This window comes from Sphaerodactylus townsendi, linkage group LG04 (genome assembly GCF_021028975.2).
Source record: "Sphaerodactylus townsendi isolate TG3544 linkage group LG04, MPM_Stown_v2.3, whole genome shotgun sequence".
Lineage (NCBI taxonomy): Eukaryota > Metazoa > Chordata > Lepidosauria > Squamata > Sphaerodactylidae > Sphaerodactylus > Sphaerodactylus townsendi.
Genome location: NC_059428.1, coordinates 30,436,726 through 30,461,654, shown reverse-complemented (window position 1 = coordinate 30,461,654; position 24,929 = coordinate 30,436,726). Strand labels below are relative to the sequence as shown.

General features: G+C 43.6%; 1 protein-coding gene across 4 annotated transcripts in view; it reads left to right on the top strand.

The window, feature by feature from the left end:
• Nucleotides 1–24,929, top strand: part of ATP8A2 (ATPase phospholipid transporting 8A2) — a 432,694-nt gene that overhangs the window by 46,134 nt on the left and 361,631 nt on the right. For 3 of the 4 annotated variants that reach the window (XM_048492830.1, XM_048492831.1, XM_048492829.1), the window contains exon 2: nucleotides 7,095–7,242. In XM_048492830.1, coding sequence (XP_048348787.1) covers nucleotides 7,095–7,242 — 148 coding nt within the window. Of the gene's footprint in view, nucleotides 1–6,669; nucleotides 6,784–7,094; nucleotides 7,243–24,929 lie in introns of those variants that run through there. The other variant, XM_048492832.1, reaches the window with a different exon arrangement.

The window sequence follows — 24,929 nt, the reverse complement described above, 5'->3', positions numbered from 1 at the left end:
GCTAAACAATAATGTTTTGATTGGTTGATTCATGTGGCAATCACAGATGTTTGTCCAAAGCAATCAGGTAACTCTGTGGCAGAGGTGCATCTTAAACCCAAGATTCCCCACGTCTGAGGGGGGTACATATTGTATGCCTCCCTGGAACCACACATCCTGTGCTTCGGTGGTCTCTGTGGAAAATTCACTGAAGTCAGTATAATATTTGGACAAGCGTTTATTGGCCCAGCAGAAATTAATTACTTTGCATGAGTGCCAAAGAGTGCTTTAGCTAGAGTAGAAGGTTAAAAGAAGAAATGGAGCTTTATAATTCAATGGATATCTTGCTTACTCTGACCTGTTGCCTGAGGTGAGGCCATCCCTTTGACTATTGAAAGACTATTCTTACTTTAAAGATCTGAATGTGTCTTCAATGCTGTATGTGATTTTAAGGAACAGATGCTATTTGATGAACAGAGTCACTGTGTGCACTCATCTTACACTGCAGTTCATGACCTCACAGATCTAGCTGATGTGGTCATTCTCTTAGATATTGGGGAGGGTTCTTGCTCCTACCTCATGAGGTATATTGTTTTCTACTTCTCTAACATGATCTGCCCACACACTCTCTTGCAGTGTTTCTGTTAAGCCTTCTTTTTAACCCTTCCCTGGATTCACATGTTTCCTCCCTTCCCTCCCTTCTGTGTGCTAAACTAGAATCTGGGAGACCCAGGTTCGAGTCCTCATTCTGCCAGGCAAGCTTGCAAGGTGACCTCGGGTCACTCACATGCAGGGTGAAGAAGAAGACTTTATTTACAGTCAATGACCAGATATCACATGCAGGGTGGTTGTGAGGATAAAATGAACATAAGAACTGACTAAGAGACCTGTTGGATCAGAGCCATAGTCTATTTAGCCCAGTGTCCTGTTTCATACAGCAGTTAACCAGTTGTCCTGGAGGCCCCACAAAGAGGGCACAAAGGCCAAGGGGGTCTTCCCCTGATGTTGCCCCCAGCTCTGGATTTCAGAGGTTTGGTGCCACTGAACATGGAGGCTTCCTTTTCTCTGCATGGCCAGCAGCCACTGATGGAAATATGCTTCATAAACATGTCCAACCCAGTTTTAAAGCCACCTACGCTTTAATTAAATTCTACAATTTAATTATTCGATATGTTAATTACTCATTGAGTAAATGGAGAAGAGAGCAATGTCAGCTGGTTTTGGTCTCCGCTGGGGGGAATGCAAAGTATCAGTGAAATAAGCAAATACATAAATAATAAATGTATGGTTTGTGCCACTTAAAAAGCAGTCAGCAAAGGCAGAGAGCAAAAGATGGCTTCTTCCTATATAGTGGAACCGCGGTTTTCATTGCCTTTGGTTTTCATCGGTTTCGGTTTTCATCGATTTTTTCAGTGAAAAATTTGTCTTGGTTTTCATCGATTTGCAGTAAGGTGCAGGGGTTTGTGGAGAAAAATCACCCGGACAAAGCTGTTGCAGGCCATGTCTGCAACTTGTTTAATGACAATGTCTTGCCCCATTGCAGACAAATCTTAAAGAGGCGTCAGAAACAGACCTCTTTGGACAGCTTTCTGGTGCGACATTGGTCCACTGGCTCTGAAGCTGGTCCTAGTGTTATTGTTTGTTACTGTTTTCAGCATTAAACACAATGTTTATTCACCAAAATGTTTATTCACCAAAAATGTGTTTTTTGTTATGCTTTTTAAAGTGCCTAGAACGGTTTAATTGAATTTACATTGATTCCTGTGGAAAAGTTTGCCTCAGTTTTCATCGGTTTCGGTTTTCATTGATTCTTTTCGGACGGATTGCTAATGAAAACAGAGGTTCCACTGTACTTCAGTAGAAACACCAGCAGACAGCTTAAAAACTCCATGGATCCAATCTTTCATGTACATCCCATTCCAGAGAGTATTCTTTGAAGTAAAGATAATTGAATATTTCAACCACAATTTAAAATAATCACAATGGGAAAGCTTTTCCACGTTCTTGTGTGATTGTGAGATGTGCCATCAAGTCGCAGCCAACTTATGATGGCCCCAACAATGGGCTTTCAAGACAAGTGAGAGCAGAGGTGGTTTGGTTTGCCATTGCCTGCCTTTGCAGAGTCTTCCTTGGAGGAGCAGCAGTGGCATAGGAGGTTAAGAGCTTGTGTATCTAATCTGGAGGAACCGGGTTTGATTCCCAGCTCTGCCGCCTGAGCTGTGGAGGCTTATCTGGGGAATTCAGATTAGCCTGTACACTCCCACACACGCCAGCTGGGTGACCTTGGGCTAGTCACAGCTTCTCGGAGCTCTCTCAGCCCCACCTACCTCACAGGGTGTTTGTTGTGAGGGGGGAAGGGAAAGGAGATTGTAAGCCCCTTTGAGTCTCCTACAGGAGAGAAAGGGGGGAATATAAATCCAAACTCCTCCTCCTCCTCCTCCTCCTCCTCCTCCTCCTCTTCTTCTTCTTCTTCCTCCTCCTCCTCCTCCTCCTTCTCCTCCTCATACGGACCCTGCTTAGCTTCCGAGCTCTGAGGTGATTCGGCTGTGCTATTCTGCCATCCCACCTGTGCACAGGTGAAAATGTGGAAATCCGCTGATAAATCTAAATGCATAGTGGCTCTTAGTGAAATTAGTGATAGCCATTATAGTGATGAGGTCTGTTAAGTTTTTTCCCCTGACAGAGCCACTGTTAACAAGATTTTCCCACAATGAAGCTGTAGTGATGGAGGAAGCTAAATTTGCTGAAGTTAACAAGACAAGGACAGAAGACCTCATAAAGATGTCTCTATAAAAATTTCCAGATATATTTGAAAGGGCGGAAAATAAAGCTTAAAAGCCATAAACATGAAGGAGATGGTTTCGAATAATGGCTGGAATTGGCAAATGATTGTCCCATAGATCACTGTCAGTGCTGAAGGGAGGAGGCAATAAAATGGGGTCCTCTTTTGAAAGGTACCAGTCTCTACACAGAAAAATGGCCACAGGATTCACAAGTTGGGACAGGGTGCGGTATTAAGAAGAGTTTGAGTTTGGATTTATAGCCCACCTTTCTCTCCTGTAAGGAGACTCAAAGGGGCTTACAATCTCTTTTCCCTCCCCCCCCAACAAACACCCTGTGAGGTGGGTGGGGCTGAGAGAGCTCCAAAGAACTTTGACTAGCCCAAGGTCACCTAGCAGGCATGTGTTGGAGTGCACAAGCTAATCTGGTTTGCCAGATAAACCTCCACAGTTCAAGTGGCAGAACGGGGAATCAAACCCGGTTCTCCATATTAGAGTACACCTGCTCTTAACCATTGCACCACGCTGGCTCTCTAAGTATACAATGGGCAGCGGGCACTTTGAGTTTGGCCTGTTTCATTCCCTTCAGTCCAGGATTTTCAAAGATTGCTAAATCAACAGTTCTTTTGTGCCATCCTGGGTTGGAGGCACTCCTGGGTAAACACAACAGACAGGAGATGCTTTCCCCCCTCCCTTCCACCTGTTCACTTTAAGTTCTGCACCGTTCACTGTTAGGGAGAATCCGGCTGCACACCATTCTGTGAGGTTGCCCAGCAGGTTGTGGGGGGATTCTGAGTGCTCGACAGGGCACAATCTGGGGCCCTCATACTTTAGGGACTGTTTCTCCCCATATGGCCTCTACGGTCTGCAGAGGCAAATTTACTGGTGGTCCCCGGCCCCTTGATGAATTATAGCCTCTACCCGGGCCAGGGCCTTTACAGTCCTGGCCCCTGCCTGGTGGAACGCTCTCCCGCTAGCTGTCAGGACCCTGCAGGACCTTGGACAGTTCCACAGGGGTTGTAAAACAGAGTTGTTCCACTTGGCTTTTGGAAGGGCCGACCATGGATTACCTCCCAGGCTATCCCCCCCCCCCCCATATACTTAATTGGCCACTGTTTGCTGTGCCTGGTCCCCTCCCAGTGGGTTCGAGATTTTCCGGGTTGCCATCCAATGTTAGGTTTTCTGCTTGCTGGTCCTTTGTTGTTTGTATTTTAAATTGATTTTGTTTTAATTATTAGTTACAATTCTATTTACAGTTACATTTCTATTTCTACAATTCTATTTCTAGTTACAGTTCTATTTTTGTACACCGCCCAGAGCCCTCCAGGGTTGTTGTTGTTGTTATTATTGTTGTTGTTGTTGTAGATTTCACAGCTGCCAGATCTTTAGCTGGTTGTTGGCCTTCATTAAAATTCGAGCCTCACCCAGAGGCCTAGGAAGTTGTAATGTATCGGCGTAGTATTCGTGCGGATCCCAGCAGGGCTGCCTACTGAATTTGACAGATGTTAATTTTGTCAATTTGAAGATGTTGTTGTTGTTGTTATGATTATGATTATTATTATTAATGATAATAAAGTGCTTGGGGGACTTTGTATTATTATTATTAATGACAATGACAACAACAACAACAGCAGCAGCAGCAACAACAACACATAGTCCCCCAAGCACTTTTTCTCCCCAGGGCAGTGAGTATGACTGATCTACAGAAACACGTTCATTATTGCCTGGCTGTTGCAGGAGAGTCCCTTTTTCTTTTTTCTTTTGTGTGTGGAACATGCACAGGTTGGCATGCCTGCAGAGGTTCGTTTCTGTACGCCTGTGCAGCTATGCATGTGTCACAGGAAATTTTTTAAAAAGTTGCTCCATGAGAAAGCAACCTGGATTATTTCCATGGGCTCCAATTGTTGCCTGAACAGGTGAAGGGCACACATGCGAATGGGGAAAAGGGAAATGGGGTCCTTTTTACCAACTGCAACCTGTCATACATATGCCATGCGGAATCCACCAGCATGCCAGCAACAGGGTGGGGGAGCATACTTTAGAGCAGGTTGCTGGAATGTTGACTTGGAGGAGTCTCACAATTAAGTTGCTAGATGCTCTATAATTCAATAAAAACTCAAGTAATAGTTCATATCTAGTAATAGTTCCCATCAGAATTGGCCCTTCAAGCATCATGTTCTGAAATACTATGTAGCACAGCACTTATGGGACTCTAGGAAATCAGAATAAATGTGTGGGAACACATGCTTGAGTGTTCTTGTGGTCTTTTTTTTTAAAAAAAGAAACCAACCTAGGTGCAGGTAACTCATTTATTTTACACAGACTGATTCCCCCACGGTCGGCTCTGCCTCACTCTTGCTCCACCCCAGAAGTGCTCTCCCTGTCCGTGGGGAAAGCGAGAAGCGCAGGCGAGGGAAGAGGAAGCCCACCAGGACAAGAAATCTTGCCCCAATGAGCTTCCTCTCTTAGTGCACCACAGGGAGGAAGCACTTCAGGACAAGATTTTTTTTTGCCCTGATGTGCTTCTGCTCCCAGCATGCGCCATGGAGGAAGCATGTTGGGGCTAGATTTTGCGTGCATGGCAGCTGCCCTGTGGGTAATCGGCCACAGAGAAGCATTCGAACATGAGATATCCTACCCAAGTGTTGAAACAGCCATGAGACTGTTATCATAGAGTCATGCATGAACTTTAGTACCTTATATAGGCCCCTTCTGCACTTGGAGAATAATGCACTTTCAATCCACTTTCAGTGCACTTTGCAGCTGGATTTCAATGTGCGCAATAGCAAAATCCACTTGCAAACAATTGTGAAAGTGGACTGAAAGGGGGTTATTCTGCATGTGCAGAAGGGGCCGTAGTGTGTTTTAGATAGTGTTCTGAAAGGGCATGGACAATAGGTTTATTGAAGTCCAGTCAAGTATTAGGTTGACTTCACAGTGAGTGATCCTGCATTTGTACTTAGCTGTGTTTTTGGAATGTTCATGTAATCTTTTTTTGGTAATCTTTACAGCAACCTCCATAGTAGGCCAATATAATAATCCCCACCTTGCTACATAGAGTAGCTTTCTAAGGCCACCCTTGAGGTCAGATGAAGGAGAGATTTGGCAGAGATTTAAACAGTAGGCTGTCCCTCTGGACCACTTCAACAAGCCAGTGTTCACACAGAGCAACTGAGTCATGCATAAGCTGTACCACCTTATATAGTGTGTTTCAGATAGTATGGGCATGGGCAATAAGTTTATTGGAGTCCAGCCAAGTATCAGGTTGACTTTCCAGGGTTTTGTTCAACTTCGGGTGAAAACCCAAACTCTTTAGCTGGGTTCTTGAGAAGATTGGCTGAAGCTGTTTATGCTCCCCTTTGAACAGCGACCTCTTGCTGGTTTCATTGTTATTCCTCTGGTTCCGGTGTAAAGGAAAATGCTGGGCAAATCCCGGTTCCTCCACAAACACATAGTGTAGGAACTTTTTCCTTTAAACTTTATTCAGGCCCACCCTAGAGTGGCTGAGATCACCTTTTGCATCAGTCATGGTTTTAGCTGAACTTTAGGGTGGGGAGATGCCCTGAGGTCCCAGCGGTCAAACCAAACGACCACATCCCTTCACTTCTGCATGTTGCCTTTCTGCATCGTTTCTGGGCTGCTTTGGTGCGCTTTAGGCTCTGGCTGCGGACAAACGTGGGACATGTGGTCTCTGGCACATGCAGAATAACGCCCTTCCAGTCCACTTTCACAATTGTTTGCAAGTGGATTTTGCTGTTCCGCACAGCTGCAAAGTGCATTGAAAGTGGATTGAAAGTGTATTATTCTGCGGCCACTGGCGCCTGCTCCCCCATAAAACCCTCCCCGCGCAAACTAACTCCATCCCCGCCGATTGGCTCTGGAGGCTCCGCTGCTGCCGGGCCGGGCCTATCAATAAGTGGGTGGACTCCAACCTCGTCGCGGCAGCGGGGCCACAGAGGGAGCGTCGCCCGCTCGGGTCGCCGTGACTTTGATTCTTGCTGCTGCTGAGCCGGTGCCGGGCCAGGTCTGTGCGCCCCCTGCTCTGCTTTGCTCTCTCGCGCTCTGGCTTTGTGGCGCGCGGCTGGGGTTGCGCACAGCCGCGCGCACGCATAGGGCTGGGCTGGCCAGGGCTGGGAAGCAACACGGCGGCGGCAGCGATTCGTCGCGACTTTCCCTGGGCCGCTGGGCTGGGCTGGGCGCGGGCGGCTGCCTTGTTGGGGAGGACGCGCGATTCCAAAGCGCGGAGGGGTCTTTGCGCCGGGCACTCCTTCCTGTCTCTCCCCGCGCACTGATTTGCCTCTCCTTTCCCCTCCCTCGGCTGCTGCTGCTCCGCAGGACCTCTTTGCCCCCCTTCGGGCTACAAGAAAGCGGACGATGAGATGTCCGGGGCCACGTCCTCTGCGGACCAGGAGGAGGCACCAGCCGCCCGCACCATCTACTTGAACCAGCCCCAGCCCAGCAAGTTCCACGACAACCGGGTCAGGTAAGAGCGGGCGCGGTAGGGCGAGGCTGGAGGTGAGGCGGGGGAACAACTGTGGAGGAACTCACTCGGGAGCGAGTTCCGTGGATGTATCCCTCGGCATGTTAAAGCTGCCCGCTGGAGGCAAGCCCTCGTCTTCGCCTTCTTTTCTGCTTGGCGTGATGTGTGGGGGCCACCCCAAGTCCTCAGAGGTTATCCAAGTGGCTTTCTAGCTTGTCTCAGTCTTCTTTCCTCGTTGTCTTGTGTCTCTGAGATGAAAACTGGCAGTATTACAAAGGGATCAGCAAATATACACAGTCAAACCAATACTAGAAAATCTGAGGCCAGACAAGCCTAAGAAGCATGGACTTGGAAGGGGGGCACTTAGGCAACCTAAGAAGCGTAATGGGACAGTACTTAGTAACACTTCTTAGGCTGCCTAAGTGCCCTCATTGTATGTTTTGTTATTACATTTATATCCAGTTGCATATTACTGATAATATAATCACAATATACCTTTATGATTGGTGTATGACTTATCTGTTGACTTTATACTCAAAGTAATTGCACATACCAATTAGCTCATTGCCTTGTGTCTCTATATATACAGTCCATGCTTCTTAGGCTTGGAAGGCCTCAGATTTTCTAGTATTACAAAGGGCCCAGATTTGGTCCAGGGGTTTCCAGTTGCTGACCTCCACCCCTCAGTCTAGTCTAGTGTGGATTTTTTTAAAGTGAGTAAATTAGGTTTACTCCACCCTGAGCCCTATGGGGAAAGGGCGGGATATACATTAAACAAAATAAACGTAGAAATGTTTGATTAGAAACCTCGGGAAAGACAGAAACTGGCAGGTGACTACATCAGGCTGATTTCTCTTGTTTGGGGTTGTCCTTGTTATTGTGGGAAGGGTTCTTCGCACTCCTCCTGGCTGTCTCTGACCTGTGATGATGTCTTTCCTCTTGAGCAAGAGCAATATTAGGGTAGCAATATTAGCAATATTAGTTGACTGACAAGCATTGATAGCCAAGAACCCCGTGTACTTCCCCTGATCAGAGCAGTCAACACAATGAGGGTAAGGTCAGTGGCAGGTGATGGATAATAGTCTCTTATTTGCAGAAGAATAGCGTGAGAGTCAGTAACAGGTGGGGCACAATAGCGACAGATCAGTTACCAGGGACTGTACACTGGCTCTCTCAGCAAAACAATTATGAGAGCTAATAACAGGCAGTTCTGTTTTGCTGTACGCGTAACAAGAGGCAATAGGAGAGGACGCTCTGAGAGACATTCATCCTGATGTCCGGCTCTTGAATGGGCGGTGTGATCTATTATGTTTACGCAGTGGGTAAATGTCAGACTCACCCAGACTCGCCCCTTGGTTTTGATGTGGAAAGACCTGTTTTCAAAATCAGGCAAGCAAAATAAGATGTTTTTAAAAGACCAAAGTATATTCAAGTTTTGGAAGCAACAGTTCTGAAATACTGTGGAACATTCAAAGTTCATGCAATCTGTGCACTTAAGGAATTTATTTCTTTAGGTGACGAACACTCAGATAACTGGGGTGTTGTGTGGTTTCCGGGCTGTATGGCTGTGTTCTGGTAGCAGTTTCTCCTAATGTTTCACCTGTATCTGCGGCTGGCATCTTCATGATCCTCTGAAGATGCCAGCCACAGATGCAGGCAAAACTTCAGGAGAAAATGCTGCTAGAACACGGCCATAGAGCCCGGAAACCACACAACACTCCAGTGATCCCGGCTGTGAAAGCCTTCAACAATACACCCAGATAACTCTTTATGAATGTGTTGAAGTGAATTGTTTATGTAGCATTAGCTTGTATTGTCGAAGGCTTAGGAACAAAATCCACCAGACCACGGCCACACAGCCCGGAAAACCCACCAGAACTAGCATTAGCTTGTTTGATAAAGACAGGGATCAAAATGGGTTTGGCAGTTTATACCGAATGTTTTTGAGTCTTGAAGGCTGGGTGAGACTATTCAAGTTGCCTATGGTTACTTCCAATATTGGTTCTATTTAGTCCTTTTAAACTGATTGAATAGATTTTAATTGCAAGCATGAGTTTTACTGTATTGGTCATTGGCCTTCACAGTCTTTCCCTATGAAGACAATACAGTCATATAAGTCTAACCAGACAGAAAAAGAAACAACAAATATGCCCTAATGACTAATTGAGCTTAATTGGACTTCATTATATTCTGTATTTAGAATAGAATAGAATAGAATAGAATCTTTATTGGCCAAGTGTGATTGGACACACAAGGAATTTGTCTCCGGTGCATATGCTACCGAAAGAAAACCATTTGTCAAGAATCATATAGTACAGCACTTAATGATTGGTCAGTATAGGTCTAGTAAGCAATCAGAAAACAATCAATAGTAATAAAACATAAAATGTAAAAAATCATAAAATAAAAAATGAAATGTCAAAGCACAGGCTATAGTCATACAGTCATAATTGGGAGGAGATGGGTAATAGGAATCGATGAAAAAGTAGAGTGCAGTAATTATATAATAAACATATAATAGCCAGTTTGACATTATCTAGGGAATTATTTGTTTAATAGAGTGATGGCATTCGGAAAACTGTTCTTATGTCTAGTTGTCTTGGTGGCAGTGCCTGTAGCCACGCTTAGAGGGTAAGAGTTGCTCAGTTTATCTGCGGATGCCAGGGGTCAGTAAATATTTTCACAGCCCTTTTTTTTGACCTGCAGTATACAGGTCCTCAATGAAGGCAGGTTAGCAGCAATTGTTTTTTCTGCAGTTCTGATTATTCTCTGAAGTTCAGGCCTCCCATCTTGTTGGGTTGCAGAACCAAACCACACAGTTATAGAGGTGCAGATGACAGACTCAATGATTCCTCTGTAGAACTGTATCAGCAGCCCTTGGGCAGCTCTGGAGCTTCCTGAGTTGGCGCAGAAAGAACATTCTTTGTTGTTTTCTTTTAATGACATTTTTGATATTAGGCGTCCACTTCAGGTCAAGTGAGATATGATGCGGAGCCTAGAAATTTAAAGGTCTCTACTGTTGATACTGTGTTGTCTAGTATTGTGAGAGGAGGTAGGATGGGAGGGTTTCTCCTGAAATCTACCACCATTTCTACGGTTTTAAGTGTGTTCAGTTCTAGATTGTTCCAGTGGCACCACGAGGCTAGTTGTTCAACCTCCCGTCTGTATGCGGTTTCATCGTTGTCTCGAATGCGGTTTCATCGTTGTCTCGAATTTAGATTATTACTTTATAGAGAATGTTGATTAAAAAGCATTTGTCATCATTTCTTTTTGGTTGCTATATCCAGTTTGGGATTGCATCCCTTACTTTGCATAGCATTAGTTGGGATGTCCCAAATAACTTTGTCCAATTTTCCTCAGAGATGGACACATGTTTACTACTTAGCTTCCAAAGAGATGATGGTGGTGAAGGTTGCCTGGAACTTGTACCCTTATCATGCAAATTCATGCCCGTCTTCCCAGTTGTGTGATATTACTTCATGACAAGGAAAAAAGCCCTCTATATACCTCCAAGGCATGTTGTAGGAACGAGCACTGGTTCTGAAGTCAAGTTCTGAAGATACACTTGCAAAGCTGGCTCCGATTAAGATTTGTGTTTGTTGAGTCGTAACATATCACAATTTACAATGCAATCCCGTGCAGAGTTATTTCAGTCTGAGCTCATTGAAATGAATGGGCTTAGACTGGAGTAACTCTTTTTCGGAGTGCGCTGTCAGCCACCACTTGGGAAGGAGCCCACGGAGCACTGGAAGTTTCTCCAGCGAAGTCAGTAATGTCAGATGGTTTTTTAGACAGGGTAGAGTCAGAACAACCGCTCTCCGGTTATCTCCCTCCTTCCACCTTGCTGCTGTGTCGGGTGATAAATATGTTAATGTCCAATTTGTAATTTGAAGCCGCCATCAAAATAAAATGTGCCACGGATAGCAAGTTGTAAAAAAAAAATCAATTAGGACAATGTTGCTAACGGCGGGTTCTTCTGCATTTGGTTGAAGGCATTAATAACCCTAATAAACAGGAAGGCTGTGGTCAGCAGGGTTGTGGTGCCTTTGATATTACAGCATCTATTAAAAGTGGTCAACAATTTGACACAGTTCTGTGGAACACTTTATTTTATATAATGGTGCAAGGAAGGTTAAATGCAGAGTGAATGATCTTTGGCATACACAAAGTCTGGCCAGTTATGGGACCGTGCATGTGAAGTAGGAGCAGCAGTGGCGTAGTGATTAAGAGCAGGTGTACTCTAATCTGAAGGAACCGGGTTTGATTCCCCGCTCTGCTGCCTGAGCTGTGGAGGCTTATCTGGGGAATTCAGATTAGCCTGTACACTCCCAATGCACGCCAGCTGGGTGACCATGGGCTAGTCACAGTTCTTCTGAGCTCTCTCAGCCCCATCCACCACACAGGGTATTTGTTGTGAGTGGGGAAGGGAAAGGAGTTTGTAAGCCCCTTTGAGTCTCCTTGCAGGAGAGAAAGGGGGGATATAAATCCAACTCTTCTTCTCCTCCTCCTCCTCAGAATGGAGGGGCGGAGAACAGAAAAGAGCCCTTGCAGGCAGGGGCTAGATCCAGAGGGTCTGAGCATCATTTGTTCCCTTTTTACACATGCTTGTTCATAGTTACATTCAGGATAGGTTGGTTCCTAATGTATGCACATTACTGAGAGTTACTTTATTTAGAGAAGCTACATTTTATGATGATTATCTATCTTTGAAAACTCTCCTGAAAATAGCATGCCCCTCTGCTTCCCAGATGGGCGAAAAATATGTTGAAGTATATAGTACTGTACCCAGTTTTTAATTCTACAGAACTCCTTGAATATATGTACTCCTGCACAAATCCTTCGGCTGGGGGAGGTGCGTGTTTTCCATTGTCCTTAAAACTGTATACATAATTTTACTTTTTCTATATGCCTTCAGTTTTGTTTCAAATGTACAACTTTGGCTTTTATACCAACTTTTGGGGGTTCACTTATTCCAATTTTACATGCTAATTAATGGAATTAGAAGATGCCTCACCTTTTTAGCTGCTGAAGAATCCCAAAGTTCTGTTCCATGGTGCTCTTTTATCATTGCTGTGATGCCTATAATAGTGGTGGGATTCAGCAGGTTCGCACCACTTCGGCAGAACTGTTTGTTAAAATGGTGCTTGTAAACAACCAGTTGTTAAATTATTTGAATCTCACCACTGGAACTGGTTGTTAAATTATTTGTAATGCTTCCTCACCTTCCACCCCAAAGTAGTTTAGAAACCCCAGAGAAGGTTGCCATGCTCATCTGTTCCAACAAAATTAACAGAAAGGAGCTTTGTGGTTTTTCACTTTTTTTATAGCTTGCTTTTCTCACTGAGACCCATATTAATAAAAAAGTATTAGACAAAATTTGTCATAAACAATGCTAAAAAAGAAGAATGTAATTGTATATCTGGTGTCAAGTTGCAGCCAACCCACGGTGACACCAGCATGGGGCTTTCAAACCAAGTGAGAAGCAGAGGTGGTTTGTCATTGCCTTCCTTTGCAGAGTCTTCCTTGGTGGTCCCCCTTCCAAGTACCAACCTTACGTAGATTTCAAGATCTGGTGATATTAGGCTATACCATACCATTCCATAACTACAAGACAAAAATGTGTTTTTGGGTGCGTGTGTGTCTATTATTATTATTATTATTATTATTATTATTATTATTATTATTATTATTATTATTATTATTATTATTATTATTATTATTATTATTATTATTGTAGATTTCACAGCTGCCAGATCTTTAGCTGGTTGTTGGCCTTCATTACAATTCGAGTCTCACCCAGAGGCCTAGGAAGTTGTAATGTATCGGCGTAGTATTCGTGCAGATCCCAGCAGGGCTGCCTTCTGAATTTGACAGATGTTAATTTTGTCAATTTGAAGATGTTTCAAGTGCTGCCCTAGTGTTTTTGAGATGGCGCCCAATAATAATAATAATAATAATGATGATGATGATGATGATGATGATGAATTATTATTTAGACTTTTATACCGCTCACCCCCAAAGGGCTCTGATATATATATATCACATAAACAGAGGAAAAGACTGCAATCATGTGCTGCGTTGTGTTATTGTAACCTCTTTCTGTGGGTTCTGTGGGGCAGTACTTGGAAGGAGTTGCAAAGAACCAAATTTAAACAGAATAGTTTACTTCACTTAACAAATAACACTTTTAAAACATTTAACATTTACACTTTGCAGTCCTGTTAAGTTTGCATTTTCAAGTCCTTATTTACAGTCTACTGATATTGCCAAGTCCAATTCTTCTTTGCTGGTGGTTGGTTTTGAAGACTTCAGAGGCTTGGTGAACGGGCTTCAAGATGATGAAGGTTCCCAGAAAACTCTCACTATTTACATTCACAAAAACCCTGAAACAATAAATTCTAACATTTACAATATAGCAAAAAAAATACACTCCCTTCCCACTAGTTCCCCACAACATTGCAGTTACCTTAAACAAGGTGTTAAGGGCTTAATAAAATCAATCAAGGTCCCAGCCTGGTAGCCTTGCTTCCTCCAACCTCATGAGTTCTGCAGCATTCTGCTTCTGTTCAGACTCCACCCCTTTCTGGGTCACCCCATTCTTACACAGGGGTTACATTATGATGGTCTTGTACCCTTTATAGAAATGCCCCCGTGAACAATTCTGATTTATACAGTTTGCAGAATAGTTTTCAATAGCAAGAGATTTATTGCGTCATGAAAACAGCAAAGGAAGGTTTTATTTTTCCTTGGTAAAACGAAAAGGAAATGCTCTCTGGAAATGATGCTTCAGGAATAAACACCTCCTCGAGTTATTTTTTTAACTGAACAGAGACAGCTGCCTCTTTAAATTATCAGATTTTTTATAGTATAAATGTCTATAGATTTAGAATCCTCTTTATCTGATCTCCATACAGATTGTTCTACTCCATGAGATTTTTTTTGCAACAATATTTACTTGAAATTCCGCAAAACTTTTTTAAAACAAGTTTTTATTTCATTTACATGCTTTTACACCAGACTTTTATCTCCAATGGGGACTCAAAGCAACTTATTACGTCATTCTCCCGTCTTCCATTGGATCCTCAGCAAGAACTATGTGAGGAAAGTTGGACTGAGGGAAAGAGTGATTGGCTCTAAAGTCTAGTAAGAGGAAGTCCTTATACTGGATTTCCACAGGGCATCTCCTGTTTATTTTACCAAGCAAAAATAAAACTTGCCTTGGCTGTTTTAATTATTGATTTAAAAGACTTCCTGGCAGAAGAGATGCTGAGATTAAAAACACATCTCAAGCACAGATGTGTCCAGGGAATAGCAAAATGTATAAAGCCATGCTCTGTATCCAAGTTGGTCGAAAGTCAGAGGAAGAGGGATGGATGAATGTTGCAAGCGGGTCTGTAGTGATCATTGGATAACAAGCCCCTGATGAGTCTAAACAACTTATAAATATTGGGAGCCATAGCTATGGGTACTGTATTTTTAGCTTCATGAAACAGATACTTCTTGATAATTTAGAGGTAAGAGTATATGCAGCTCACTGGTCAGATGGGACCTGTAAGAATCAGTGCAGTGCCAAGCAGAGTTGTATGTGTACGTTAAGTGCTGCCAAGACACTTCTGACTCATGGTTAGCCTGTGAATTAGTTGTAAGCAGTCAGACCCTCCTCCTACTGAGAGGTGCCATGATGGTATGGGGGCCAAGGTCTGGCATAAAAGCAAGACACTTCTCCCTACCAAATGGATGCCTCTCAGAGAGTTGTGGGATCCATCTTGTGTATCAAGCGTGGCAGGAAGGCAATTGGCCACTCAACTTTCCCCTTTGCCCCTGACTGGACAGTGGGGCTAGCTAATCTCCATTGTGTCACCCTGAGATGATTCAGTCAACATTCCTAGCGCAGCATTACTTACCCTATCTGCACCCATCTTAGCAATCAATCCGTATTCAAAACAAAAGCCCAGGCATTCTCTTGGGTCCTGATGACATATTATTAGCCCTCTCCTGTCTTTTTTGTTGGAGCCCTGAAGAAGCAATCAGTTTTTTGTCTCTGGCTTTCCTGTCAGCAAACTTCATACCACCCCAGGATCCATTTTGGGGTATAATTATTGGTCCTTTGGCCATTCATAGTGTGTATGTTCTAGATGTTCTGTCTATCCTTCAGCCCCAACTTGTGGGTTCTTTCCTTTGCTCCTGGAAATGCTGGTCTATTTCCCCTTTGGCTCTGCTTTCCCTGAGTGTTCCTTTGAGACTGGTAACTATCTCCCATCCCTGAAATCCAGCTTCCCCCCTTTTCTCTTGGTCAGCTCTTGTATGTTTTGTGGGTGGATTCATTGCCCTTTAGAATGAGGAGTTAATAAAGCCACTGGATAATATTGCAAACTCAGTTACCCCAACTTAGTCTACCAATAGGATTGGAGATGCCTCTACTCCATGTCTAAGGAAAATGTAGCCCGGTGCAAAATCTGAGTTTTCTGCCCTCCCCCATGGGCGGCTGCCCTCCCCATGACCAAACAACTTTTTTTTGCACCAGGTCATCTCAAAGTCTCCATCAGGAGGAGGGGTGTTGGGGTGATTTTCCGCCCCCCACGTGATTAATGGCTGCATCCCGGCAACATTTGATCCCATATGTCCCCCTGGGTGGTATGCCTCTGCCTCTACTGCCTGGGGCATGTAGTGAAATGTGGAGTTTTGTCCCAAGTTGCAGTACTTATGGCAAAGATTCTGCTTTGGGCTATGGTCATAGTGGAAAGTAGGTTGCTGCTGAGCCGTGTGCTCCACGCAGAAGAAAATCTGGATTTTCCCTACCATGCATCCTCACATTCTTCATCTCCTCCTCCTGCTACTTGCTGCTTGCTGTGACTTGAATCTGTAGTTGGAAATGTGTTTAAAAAGTGACTTGTCACAACTTAGCAATGTTGATCATGATCTCATTGCCTTTCTGGATCTGCCCTGTGGCTGTATCCAGAACTTGGAGAAGTTTCGGATTTAAGCAGTAGATTTTGGGATACTCTTCAAGGAGAGCAGAAGGTCAGTTTTTCAGGTTACCTCCAAAGTGAGGTCAGCATTTGGATTTGCTTTGATGTTATCAGGCTGATTTGAAGGTTGTTCTTCATAGAAATGTTTGCATTGATACTTTTTAAGCTACAGTGGAACCTCAGTTTTCGTTGGTAATCCGTCCGAAAAGAATCGATGAAAACTGAAACTGATGAAAACCGAGGCAAACTTTTCCATAGGAATCAATGTAAAGCCAATTAATCTTTTCTAGGCACTCCAAAAAACATACCAAAAACACATTTTTTGGGGTGAATATAGTGTTTAATGCTGAAAACAGTAACAGACAATAACACTAGGACAGGGGTAGGGGACCTTTAACACTCAAAGAGTCATTTGGACCCGTTTTCCACGGGAAAAGAAAACACTTGGAGCCGCAAATAATTTTTGACATTTAAAATAAAGATAACACTATATATAGAGAGTTTTTTTTAACCTTTTACTCCGCTCATTCTGAGAAGCGCATGGATACGCCCGCCCTGCTGCCTGCAGGGCGGGCAAGGATGAAGCCGGCGGCTCGGCCTCACCGGCCACCGGGAAAGCGCCCGCCCGTGAGAGGGGAAGCCCGTGGCGCAGCCCAGTCGACCATGGGGAGTTGGTGTGCCTGCCCTGCTTCCTGCAGGGTGGGCAAGGATGGGGCCGGCGGCTCGGCTCATGGAGCCACAGTGCAAGGGCAGAAGAGCCGCCTGCGGCTCTCGAGCCGCAGGTTCCCTACCCCTGCATTAGGACCACTTTGGCAGAACCGGTTGTTAAAATTGTGCTTGTAAACAATCAGTTGCTAAATTATTTGAATTCCCACCACCGGAACCGGTTGTTAAATTATTTGAATCCTACTACTGCACTAATTCCAATCAGTTCCTCCCTTCGTCCCTTTACGGAAGAATCGACATTACATAAACTGATAGCGTAGGCTATCTGATCAGTAGGAGAGCACTGTGCACACAGCCCACTGCTGGAAGGCTCTTTGACTCATTGCCAGAATGTGTCATGATATACATAATGGAGACCATCCCTTCTCTGAAAGTGCCAGCATGTATTTAGAGGACCACTTTGCACTTCCACAACAAAAGTGCTGGCTGTCCAACTGAACTGCTTGAGTGCTTCTGGAAGGAAACTGAATAACATGAAATGTATCTTATGCCTCCAGTTTATGGAATGCAGGACAACTGGGTCCCGGATTGTTTTTTCTGCAGGCTATAATGTGATACAGGGTTTAGTGAAAAAAGAATAACCTTGTGATGCAGAAAGCTATGTCTGAAGCTATGGAGCTTCTTTTAAAGAAAAAGGCTTTGGGTTTTTACAAGTAATCCTGTGGGTTGTGTGGTGATGGTTTGGTTTGGTTGATTAGATTTATATACCGCCCTCCCCTGAAAGGCTCTGGGCGGTGAACAACAGCTGCAAAATTACAATATCAATAATCATAACAATAAATAACAACCATCAAAAACATTAACATCAATAACATAGAATCAGTAAATGTAACATTATAACCTATTCTAAGCAACAATGAACATAGCATGCTCAGCTCCATATAGAATAAACTCTGGCTCCCTCCATTGTTATCGTAACATGTTTCAGAAGTCTCAGGCCTGCTGTGACTGATTCTAGCTTGATAGTTTTTCGCCTAATGTTCCACCTGCATGTTACAAGAATCGGATATGACATCTTCAGAGGCATGCCAGCCAAAGATGAGGGCAAAATATTAGAAGCGCAAGCTACCAGACCACAGACACACAGCTCAGAAAAACCACAACAGCTGGTTGATTCCAGCTGTGAAAGCCTTTGACAATACATACAATTCTGTATTTATTTCTGGGCTGTTATTCCCCCTCTCCTGTGCTCAATTGTCTGTAAAACACTTTTATCAGGAGACCAAAACACAACTTTGTTTGTCCTTTTAGAGAAAGAACACTTGCTTGCAACCAGTGTCCATCATTCAAAAAGCTAGAAATCAGAATAATGTCTGTCAATAGTTATGCTAGGGATGCTGGTGTGATCAGTGTCTGTTTCATGATGACAATTGATGCTGCCTGGCCCCTGGTGTTGGCTGTGTGAAGCTTGACAAGCGTGTGAATCCCCATACATCAACTTTGTATTCTGGAGAATGTGTGGAGATGCCAAACACTGTGGACCTGTTTGGGATCAGTCACCATACGAATGTATTATGAACATATGACACTGCCTTATACTGAATATGATTATTGGACCAACTAGCTCAATGCTGTGGATTTTGAGTGGCAGTTGTTCTCAGAGAAGTCCTTTTGTGGTGGCTGACACCCTGTAATTGAAGTTGCCAGTAATTGGACCTGGAACCTTAGTTGTGTGCCCAGGGTTGCCAACTCCAGCTTGGGAAATTCCAGGAAATTTGAGGGTAGAGCCTATGGAGGGGGGAGTTTGGGGAGAGGAGGGAGTTTAGTGATGATGGGGTACAATAGAGTAGAAGTGGCCAATCTATGGTGCTCCAGCTGGTCATGGACTACAGTTCCCATCAGCACCCTGCCAGCATGGCCATTGGCCTCTTGTCTGACATCTTGTCTGAACTCCCAGAGTTCAGTTTCATGTGAGCCACTACCTCAGTGAGAGTGCTGAAGACACTCCCTCTCCTGTAGTGTGAACAGCCAGAAAGCTTGGGGTAGAAACTTTGCTGTTAGAGGGATTACACCTGCTCACTCCCATGCCTAAGCCAGGGCAGGAAAGAGTTAATTTGTGACATTCAGGTAATTTTTATTTCCTCATTATCTTGCAGAAGTTGCTGAGCTATTCCTTAGTAATATTGTTGAAAGACTAACTCCCAAAAGGATACTCTAACAATAGCTTTGCACCATGATGTCTGTTCTCTGCCACGGTGCAAACACTGTAGTGTTCTGACTCTTGTGTGTTTTCTGTGCTGTGCTATGGTCTTTTTTGCCTACATCCATGATGTGTTTCAATTGCACGATGATTCCAGCCATAGATGCGAGCTAAACGTTAGGAGCAAAAACTACCCGACTATGGCTATACAGCCTGGAAAACCCACAATAGCCAGTTGATTCCAGCCGTGAAAGCCTTTGACAACACAATGTTGTGTTCTTTGCTTAGCCTTGCCATGGTGGTTCTGCTTCATAAGTCCTTCTAAGTGGCTGTCAGTTCGTAACAGATGATGTTATTCAAATCCTGTCACTTTTTCTAGAGAGTTTCTCTTACAGAAAGAGCAAACAGTATTTCTACTATTGTCTGTGTGACAGATTGTTTTTTAAAATTTACAAGGTTCACACTGCTCTACTACTAGGTTGTACAGTCATTGTGGAGGGGAGCGGTTATCCACTTCAGTGAGTAACGAAAGTAACCCTGCTCAGTTTGTGTCAGTCCTATAAAAATTAACCAGGAAAAGGTTATCCACCCACTGGGTGTGGAAAGGAGAATAAATCTGGGTTATTATTATGGCTATGAACTGATTAATAAGAGAAACCAAGGTGAACTGAGGTCATTGGAATTTGGAGTTCAAGATTTCCAGTGTGTATATTCACCAGTGTAAAATATTTTACAATTGAAACTATTCCTGAAAGTAAACAATCTCTGAGAGGGTAGGAATAAATTCAGTTCTGAGTTTGTGTAGGCATTGACAGGGACAGAGGAACCGTGCAGGATTTTCTTTTACTAAGGAGTATGTAGAGTTGCTTATACAAAATCAAAGCACAGGTCTGTCCCAGTCAGTATTGTTTGCTCATGTAGCAGTTCTCCAAATTATCAGCAGAAGTCCTACTGAAGCCTGCTACAGCCTAGATCAGTGGTGGCGAACCTTTGGCACTCCAGATGTTATGGACTACAATTCCCATCATCCCCTGCCAGCATGGCATTCTGGCAGGGGCTGATGGGAATTGTAGTCCATAACATCTGGAGTGCCAAAGGTTCACCACCACGGGCCTAGATCATTTCCCCTTGGAAAAACCCAGGGTATTATAGGTACAAAGCATACCGAGTACTACTGACAAAGAGTCTTGCGACACTTGAAAAGGCTAACGCTAGAACTGTAGCATAAACTTTTCTGACCAAAAGTCTTTTTCATCAAATTCATGATTCATTGAGAGAAAGTCAGAGGAGGCAATTAGCAGAGGACACTGTCCAAGGAGATTCTGTCGAAACTGCTTGTCAAAAAAAAATACACGCATATTCTGTTGTAGAAAACATGTTCCTCTTGGTAATTTATATAGTTTCTCAAGAATAGTTTGACATGTGTTATGCTGGACTTAAAAAAAATGTTCTCCTATTAGTTGACTTGTTGGATCTGCCTACTTCTTTTTGACTGTTCTTGTGTACTTCAGTACAGTTGATGATAGGGCAGGATTATGTGTTCTAACAAACCACTTTAATTGCAAGGCAGACGGCAGCCATGACGCTGCGCAGTAGGTCGGCTGGGTTCGAGTCGTGTAGCACCTTAGAGACCAGCAAGATTTTCAGGGTATAAGTTTGGAGAGTCAAAGCTCCCTTCGTAAGCCAACTTCACACAGTTACATGGATATACGAGTAAATAGCTGCTGTTGCTAGATGTCGGGTAATGATGTGCAAAACTGCTGCATTAAGTTGTACAGAGATAGAGACTTGTTCCATATATTTGTCCATATATTTGTCAGCAGGACTGTTCCATATATTTCCATATATTTGTCAGCAGGACTGTTTTGTTCCTGGGGATTGTGGGAAAATGCACAGTGCAGACCGGGATACCAGTTTCATAGAAACCTCCACTTTTCCATAAACAGAGGCTGATTCCGCATGGGCCAAAGACAGCAGTGTGAAAACGGTGTGAAAATGGTGTAAAAGGGTTTAAAACGGTGTAAAAGGGTGTATACTGTTTTCACACTGCTGTTTTTGGCCCATGTGGAATCAGCCAAAGTTTCTAGTCCTTACCATTTCAACAATGTGCTTGAAAGCATTGGGGGGTGGGGGAAGCAAAATAGGAGTCTCAAGCATAGGTGTCAAACTCGTGGCCCTCCAGATGTTATGGACTACAGTTCCCATCATCCCCTGCCAGCATGATGATGGCAGGGGATGATGGGAACTGTAGTCCATAACATCTGGAGGGCCACGAGTTTGACACCTGTGCAATAAGGTTTCTAATGGCTGGAGATTAAGTGCCATTGATACTTGTAAGATGGTCTTAAATAATTTTTACTGTCTATTTTAATTTATGAGTGAATATTGTTTGTATGTATTATAGGTTACACATAATTACATATGGTGTTCCTTTAAAGAACTTGGTGCATAATAAAATATTATTATTCTTCCCCATATACATCACCTGCATGCTATAGGAAAATAAGGATAAACTATGTAAAATAGCAAAAAGTTCAGAAGAGAAATTATGCAACCTTGTCAGTTTGTAGGGTTTAAAATGGGCACGGAATAAGTTCAGTGCAGTGCTGTGTTTCAGCTTTGTCTGCTTGTAAATAACTGTGAAATACTCAGTCAGAATTATATGATATTTGTGCTGTGCTTCCCCACTTCTGTGGTTCAAAATTTTTGTTTGCTTTTTGGGGGAGAGGCTTATCGATTTAGGCTTTAAAACCATATTTAGCTTTTTCTGCTGTGGGAAAATACTTCGGTCCTTGTATGGCTCTTCTGAACCCTCCGTTTGTGACAAATCACACTTTGTCAAAAGATTAACTTCTCAGTGCCATGCTTTGTAACCGAAGAAAAATCCTTTGGATTTTAGAAGGGCCATTTCCTTGTGTCAGCTAATACATAAGAGGATTGTAAACTTACAAGGTTTGGCAGAGGACCAAATAAACCCGACAAGACTCTACATGTTTCAGGTGTCTTCCTAACTGCATTCCTTGAATAATATGTTTGTGTCAACAATGGAAATAGAACAAGTGTACTGGAAGGGAACAGCCACATAGTTACTGGGTAGTTGGAGATGACAAATGTAGCATCTGAGTGGCTGCTGCTTGTAGTATGGGCTCCCATGGTCGGGAATGGCACTTATTTACTACTCAATGGGAAGCTAATTTTTCTCCTTTCTATGGTACATGCTGGATGTCATCAGATGAGGATGCATTCAAATGCCAGCACCCTAAATTGACATTTTTAAAAATTTAATCACTTTTTCCTGGAGCGCAGAACTCAAAGGGGCTTAAGATTTTAAAATAATGAATCATGCAAAACAACAGCACGATCACTTAAAATCCAAACACATCAAGGCATCTTGTTACTTGCATCCCTATTATTGCAGAACTTAAACTCTCCATTCTTGACAGGACTCTGATTAAAAATATCTAGAGCAGCAATTATCTAGAGCAGCAATGAATCTCCCCACCCCCCAAAATTAGAATATCTGGCAGTTGGCTTTATCTTAAATGACTAAATAGCAGACATAGTAAAAACTGTCTTGTGGTGACCATATTTGTATGAATTTGAGGATCAGGCTTGTTATTGCTATGGAATAACAGCACTCTACAGACTGATGGCATTTAATTTATATAGACTTGTTAATTGGCAGCATTCAGTTGCTGTGGTCGTTTCCGCACGGCCGTCGATGCGCCTCCACGCCGGCAAGAATTCTGCCAGCGTAAAACGGAGGTCATTTGCTGCCTGCGATGTGCAGGCGGCCCTCGGAAGAGGCCGATTGGACGGCAGTGGCTCCGCATGGAGCCGCCTCTGCCCCCTTCCCTGTCCGACTCACCGTGTCCCCGTCTTCTGCCTGCTGGCCGTCGAAGCCCCGCCCACGCTGCTCTCTCCAGGGGTCGGAGGACAGCGTGGGCGGGGCTTCGACGGCCAGCAGGCCGACGACGGGGACACGGTGAGTCGGACGGGGAAGGGAAACAGCGTGTTCCCGGCGGTGCTGTTCGCACCGCGCCGCCGGGAACACGCTGTTGCGGGAAAAACAACCCTTTAAAGGGTTATTTTTCAGGGCGGCCTGACGCCGCCCTGGGGGAGGGGGAGCGACACCAGGTCGGCGCTGCTGCTTAGCAGCAGTGCCGCCTGTGCGAATGGCTCCTTGGGAACGGCGTTTTTACCGTTCCCAGGGCGCCATAAAAAAGCCATGTGGAAACAGCCTGTGTTTTAGGGCTGACTGTGGCTCAACAACAACCCTTCTCCCACATTCATAGAAGCAGAGAGAGAGTACCACTTCATTCATAAAATCCCAGCAAAAGAGGCAACAGATATTCAGGAAATAACGTTTTTGTAAATCAGTGCATGATGAGATAATTTGACATATGAAGGTCTTACATGCAAGTTCGTTGACATGACAAAGTAATCCAGTAAGGCCCTATCATAACTACTGCATAACTACTGCCAAGAGGTTCAGTGGGTAGCCACACCCAGCAAGGCCTTTTCAGTGATGGCACCAATGGTACGGAGGCCTGTTAGGCTCATCTAGCATCATGCTGTTTGACTTTTAGAAGTTTAATTACTGATGGGTTAGTTTTACATTACCCTGAGCTGCTGTGACTCTTTTGAAAGTTATTTTTTAAAATATTCTGTATTGATTGTACTGTCAACTATTAATGATCAATTATTAAATTGGTTCCAGTGGTATGGTAGGTTTTTATTATTTTGTTAAAATTGACAAGGAATTCGCCATTTGGATTGTTGTATTTTTTCTTGGAAAATGTAATGATGTAACTGGGTTGGTTGTGATATTATTGTTGTTTTAAAATGTATGTATGTTTGTTGTATGCCACCTCAAGCCTGAAAGGGGATGGGTAGCCTATTAAATTCATTAACAAATAATAATGATGATGATGATGATGATGATGTTGATGATAGCTGTTTTGCTGTTTTGAAGTCTTTGCCAGATGGTCCTTCCCTCAACTCATTTCCAACTATGAACCAGCACCAGTTGCATCCATAGAGTTACTCTTAGGGAGACCATCCATTCCCTGATTTGTTACACCTTTTCTCCAAGAGAGAAGTGCTCAAGTGCTCATAAATCTTTTTTGAACTACTATCATTTTACATTGCAAATCCCCCCTCCCCCCAAAAAAATGCAGGACCAGCATTAGCTAAAGATGGTAATAAAATTTGGTGCCAGAAGAAGGCCTTAAAATCACATCTTTATTGCTTAGGTTTTGATTCCACTGAAGTTTCAAACAACACTCCAGAGTGCCTTTTATTAACATACTTCCTTAAATAGAAATGGGAGGAATTGATTTCCCCCGAAACTGTTTTGTACGCTGTTCAAAGCAATTGCAGTCCTCAGTAAAGTACATACTTGGAATATGGAGCTAGCAGTTTCCGTGCTTTTCATTCTTCTGATTTGATATATGACATATGAAAGCCCCCTCGCCCCTATGGCTGTGCCAACCTCACACTTTTTAAATCCTTTAAAAGTTCATATTCATGTTCTAGTAATTTTTATTTTGGAACAGGACCTGAATAATGGTCAAGGTGAACCTTTTGAACACAAAACCTTTTATGGCCGGGGTGGCAGGACTCATGACATTTCATCACTTGCACCCTCAGAAGTGGATGGCTTAAAGCAGAGAGGCATTTTACATGCAGGATGAGACTGCAGATTAGGGGTGTCTAACTGACCCTCCAGATGTTCGTGGATTATGATTCCCATCAGCCCCTGCCAGCATGTTTTCCCAACCTGAACTTTCAAGTCTTACTATATGTAATATATACTGTATATGCAGTGTGTGTGTGTGTGTGTGTGTGTGTGT